Source organism: Apium graveolens, chromosome 1, assembly GCF_009905375.1.
Source record: "Apium graveolens cultivar Ventura chromosome 1, ASM990537v1, whole genome shotgun sequence".
NCBI lineage: Eukaryota > Viridiplantae > Streptophyta > Magnoliopsida > Apiales > Apiaceae > Apium > Apium graveolens.
Window position 1 is genome coordinate 109,879,860 of NC_133647.1, and position 5,106 is coordinate 109,884,965.

The window sequence follows — 5,106 nt, forward strand, 5'->3', positions numbered from 1 at the left end:
TCGCAAAAACAGCGTTGTGTAGCACTTTCTTCCTGCGAAGCTGAGTTCATGGCGGTGACTGTAGCAGCTTGCCAGGCTATTTGGTTACGTAATTTACTTGGACGGATCACTGGGAGCAAGGTTGGACCAGTGGTGCTTTATATTGACAACAAATCAGCCATAGACTTGGCCAAAAACCCGGTGTTTCACGGGCGTAGCAAGCATATAGACATCCGCTATCATTTTATCCGGGAGTGTATCGAGAAGGGAGAGATAATCATTAAGCATATCAGTTCAGACTCTCAAAAAGCAGATACATTAACCAAGGCATTGGCAACAGTCAAATTCGAGAAGATGAGGAAATTATTGGGAGTCAAGGATCTGCAGAAGCAAGTTAAAAATTAAGGGGAGAATGTTGGTTTTTATTTTTAACTTGTTTGATTAAATAATATTTTTGTTTAGGTGTTTATTTATCGAGTTGTATGTTGGGACTTGGTCTTTCAGCTAGTTGAGATGTTTTAGAAAGTAGTAAAATAAATGGTCAGTAGTGGAGTTATGTTAAGAAGTTAGTTTCCTATTTTGTAGGTCATTACCTGGTTTACAAACAGGTATTTGTTTTCTGTATTGTTTTAGTAATAAAGATAAGGAGTTCAGCGCTGCAGACTTTGTTTTATAGTTTCATAATCAAACACTCTATATATATAAACAAGTAATCTACACTCGTGAACTACATTCTGGTATCGGAGAAGGTAACGGTGGTGGATGACAAAATACATGCCAAAGAGAGTAGCGATGGACACAAGTAAATCTAAAGATGGAACGATTGGGTTAAGTTACCCTATGCTGAACAAGGGAAATTATACGGCATGGGCCATGAAGATGAGAGTGAATATGCAAGCTCACGGGATTTGGGTTGCAGTAGAACCTGGAAATTCTAAGGAAGAAATCGAGGACAAGACGGATAAGACGGCTTTGGCTGCTATTTATCAGAGTTTACCGGAGGACATACTCTTGTCAATTGCTGAGAAGAAGAATGCGAAGGAAGCCTGGGAGGCAATAAAAACTATGTTCTTGGGATCGGATCATGTGAAACAGGCCAAGGTTTAAATATTAAAGGCTGAATTTAAATCATTGGTGATGAAGGAGTCGGAACCTCTTGAGGACTTCTACATGAAACTCAATGCACTGTGTGTCCAACATTCGAGCCTTGGGAGAAGAGATTCAAGAGGCATACGTTGTGAAAAAATTGTTGAGGGCGGTGCCTGCAAAGTTCTTGCAAATTGCTTCAACGATCGAGCAATTTGGGAATTTAGAGACCATGAGCGTTGAAGAAACAATTGGTTCTTTGAAGGCGCATGAAGAAAGGATCAAAGGGCCAGGTGACATGAGTGGAGGCCAACTGCCACTTACAGAGGAAGAGTGGCAAAAGAGAGAAAAAGAAGAAGGGAAATTGCTTCTCACGAAAGAGGAGTGGCTAAAACGATATGCAAAAGGGGGAAAGGCTGGAAAAGATTTTGTGTGAGGGGCTCGTGATAAAAACAGAGTAAGGTGTTACAACTGCCAAGGCTACAGACATTATGTTGCAGATTGTAAGAAACCAAGACGCGAGAGAGAGACCAAGGAGGAAGTGAACCTGGCACAGATGCAAGATGATGAACCAGCACTTCTCCTAACTGAAAGTGCAGAAGATAAAGGCGAAGTCATGTTGATCAATGAAGAAAAGGTGTTGCCAAAGCTCGACAAGACAGCGAAAAGGGGCAAGGAAATTCCAACATGTGGTACCTAGATAACTGGGCTAGTAATCACATGACCGGGCAACTATCGAAGTTCAAGGAAATTGATGAAAGTGTTACTAGTTTGGTCAGGTTTAGGGATGGCTCAACGGTGCACATAAAGGGAAAGGGAAAAATCGTGTTGAAATACGAGAATGGAGAAGACAAAATGTTGCACGAGGTATACTATATTCCTACTCTTTGTAACAATATTATTAGTTTGGGTCAATTATTCGAAGAAGGGAATAAAGTTGTGATGCATGGGGATTTTTTGTGGGTCCATGAGAATGGAGGAAAGTTAGTCATGAAGGTGAAACATTCCATGAATAGGCTGTATAAACTAATAATCAACAGCGAAAGTACTGAATGCGGTTTGACGAAAGCTGATGACATCTCGTGGTTATGGCATGCTCTCCTCGGGCATGTCAATTTTAAAGCCATGAATTTGATGTCAGAAGGGAAGATGGTACAGGGAATGCCAGATATCAAAATTCAGCAGGAGGTGTGCTCAGGTTGTCTAATGGCGAAACAGACTCGAAAATCATTTCCGAGTCACGCGTGCTATACTGCCAAGAAAGATTTAGAGCTCGTACATGGGGATATTTGCGGGCCTATCAACCCAACGACACTTGCTAGGAATAAATATTTCTTGTTGTTGGTGGATGATTTTAGCAGGGTCATGTGGGTATACATGTTGAAGAGTAAAGATGAAGCTTTTGAGACATTCAAAAAATTTCAGGCCCAGGTCGAAAAGAATTCTGAAAGGAAGGTCAAAATTTTTAGAACCGATCGGGGTGGAGAGTTCACGTCCAAGGCCTTCAATTCCTACTGTGAAGAAGCTGGAATCATAAGACAATTCACCGTACCCTATTCTCCTCAGCAGAACGGTGCAGTCGAGAGAAGAAATCGTACGGTGGTCGAAATGTCAAGGAGTTTTTTAAAAGAGAAACAGCTACCTTCAATGCTATGGGGAGAGGCCATTCGACATTCAGTTTATATATTGAACAGGATCCCCACAAGGGCTGTGACAGGTGTAACGCCCTACGAGGCTTGGTGTGGAGAAAAACCAAATATTGGGCATGTCAAGGTCTTTGGTTGTTTGGTGCACATGAAGCTTCTTGCAGTTCATGTGACAAAGTTGGGAGATCGAAGTAAACCTATGATTAACTTGGGTAAAGAGCCCGGGACTAAAGCTTACCGAGTATATGACCCTGTTCACAAGAGCATTCTTGTTACTCGTGACATTGTCTTTGAGGAAGGAAAGGGTTGGAACTGGGGAGTTGATGAAAGTTGCAGACAAGAAGTACAAGCAGGAACATTTATTATTGTTGATGTCGCTACTAGAGGTGCAAATGCCAGTATTAATGGGGATCCAGAAGAGTCACAAACACCTGGAACAAGAAATTCAGAAATAGGTGAAAGTTACTCAGACTCGAGTCATTCAAGTGCAAAATCAGATTCCACAACTAGCAGTAAACCCAGACGATTTAGATCTTTGAATGAAGTGTACAATAAGACTAAAGAGGTAGAGTTGGATGAGGACGAGCTATATTTGATGGGAGTAGAGGAGCCTTCGAATTTTAGCACTGCTGTGAACAAATACAGCTGGCAACAGGCGATGAAAAATGAGATAGATTCGGTTGAAAAGAATCAGACTTGGAGACAAACTGAGCTTCCTCCCGGACACAAGGTAATTGGGTTGAAGTGGGTATTTAAATTAAAGAAGGATGCAAATGGAGAGGTAGTAAATACAAGGCATGAATTGTAGCAAAAGGATATGTTCAGCAACAGGGGAGAGATTTCGATGAAATCTTCGCACCAGTCACTCGAATTGAAATAGTAAGACTTCTTCTAGCACTTCCAGCTAAGAACTTGTGGGAAGTACATCACTTGGATGTAAAATTTGCATTCTTGAATGGAGAAATTCAGGAAGAAGTATATGTTACACAACCAGAGGGTTTCGTGAAGAAGGATAAGGAACATCTTGTATATAGGCTGATCAAGGCACTTTACGGTTTGCGCCAAGCTCCCCGGGCTTGGTATGCAAAATAAATAAGTGTTTAGAGCAACTCAGTTTTGATAGATGTTCGTATGAACATGCTGTATATACCAAGAGAATCGGGGAAGATATGCTAATTATTGGTGTCTATGTTGATGATTTATTGATGACTGGTACGAGCACTGCTTTGATAGGGGATTTCAAAACTCAAATGAGCGAGAGATTTGATATGAGCAATCTGGGGAAGCTGTCATATTACTTGGGCATGGAAGTAGAGCAAGGCAGTGACTATGTCGAGATAAAACAGGCTGGGTATGCTAGAAAGTTGCTCGAACGGTTTAGGCTGTTGGACTGCAATCCAACAAAATTTCCGATGGATCCAAAAGAGTCTATTACAAAAGATGAAGGGGGTAAGCTTGTTGATACGATACAGTTTAAAAGTCTGGTTGGGCGACTTTGCTATTTGGTGCATACGAGACCCGACATAGCCTATTCAGTTGGGATAATTAGCAGATTTGTGGAGAAGCCAACGATAATGCACCTGCACGCAGCTAAGAGATTACTTCGATACATTCGAGGAACTTTGGAGTATGGTCTGGTGTATGCAAAAAATAGTGGAAACAATTTGTTAAGCGGGTACTCAGACAGCGACTTGGCTGGACACGTTGATGATCAAAGGTCTACAGGTGGAATGGTGTTCTACCTCAATGAAAGCTTAATAACTTGGGTTTTGCAAAAACAGCGTTGTGTAGCACTTTCTTCCTGCGAAGCTGAGTCCATGGCGGTGACTACAGCAGCTTGCCAGACTATTTGGTTGCGTAATTTACTTGGATAGATCACTGGGAGCAAGGTTGGACCAGTGGTGCTTTATATTGACAACAAATCAGCCATAGACTTGGCCAAAAACCCGGTGTTTCACGGGCGTAGCAAGCATATAGACATCCGCTATCATTTTATCCGGGAGTGTATCGAGAAAGGAGAGATAATCATTAAGCATATCAGTTCAGACTCTCAAAAATCGGATACATTAACCAAGGCATTGGCAACAGTCAAATTCGAGAAGATGAGGAAATTGTTGGGAGTCAAGGATCTGCAGAAGCAAGTTAAAAATTAAGGGGAGAATGTTGGTTTTTATTTTTAACTTGTTTGATTAAATAATATTTTTGTTTAGGTGATTATTTATCGAGTTGTATGCTGGGACTTGGTCTTTCAGCTAGTTGAGATATTTTAAGAAGTAGTAAAATAAATGGTCAGTAGTGGAGTTATGTTAGGAAGTTAGTTTCCTATTTTGTAGGTCATTACCTGGTTTACAAACAAGTATTTGTTTTCTGTATTGTTTTAGTAATAAAGATAAGG

General features: G+C 41.0%; 1 protein-coding gene across 1 annotated transcript; it reads left to right on the top strand.

Moving 5' to 3' along the window:
- Positions 1-3,880: 3,880 nt before the first annotated feature.
- LOC141699415 (secreted RxLR effector protein 161-like) lies at positions 3,881-4,585 on the top strand. The gene has a single exon (XM_074503497.1). The coding sequence runs from the start codon at positions 3,881-3,883 to the stop codon at positions 4,583-4,585; it is 705 nt and encodes a 234-aa protein (XP_074359598.1).
- The last annotated feature ends 521 nt before the right edge of the window (positions 4,586-5,106 follow it).

Excerpts from the sequence above, each read along its gene's own strand:
- LOC141699415 (XM_074503497.1), top strand. The coding sequence starts at position 3,881 with ATGCTAATTATTGGTGTCTATGTTGATGATTTATTGATGACTGGTACG.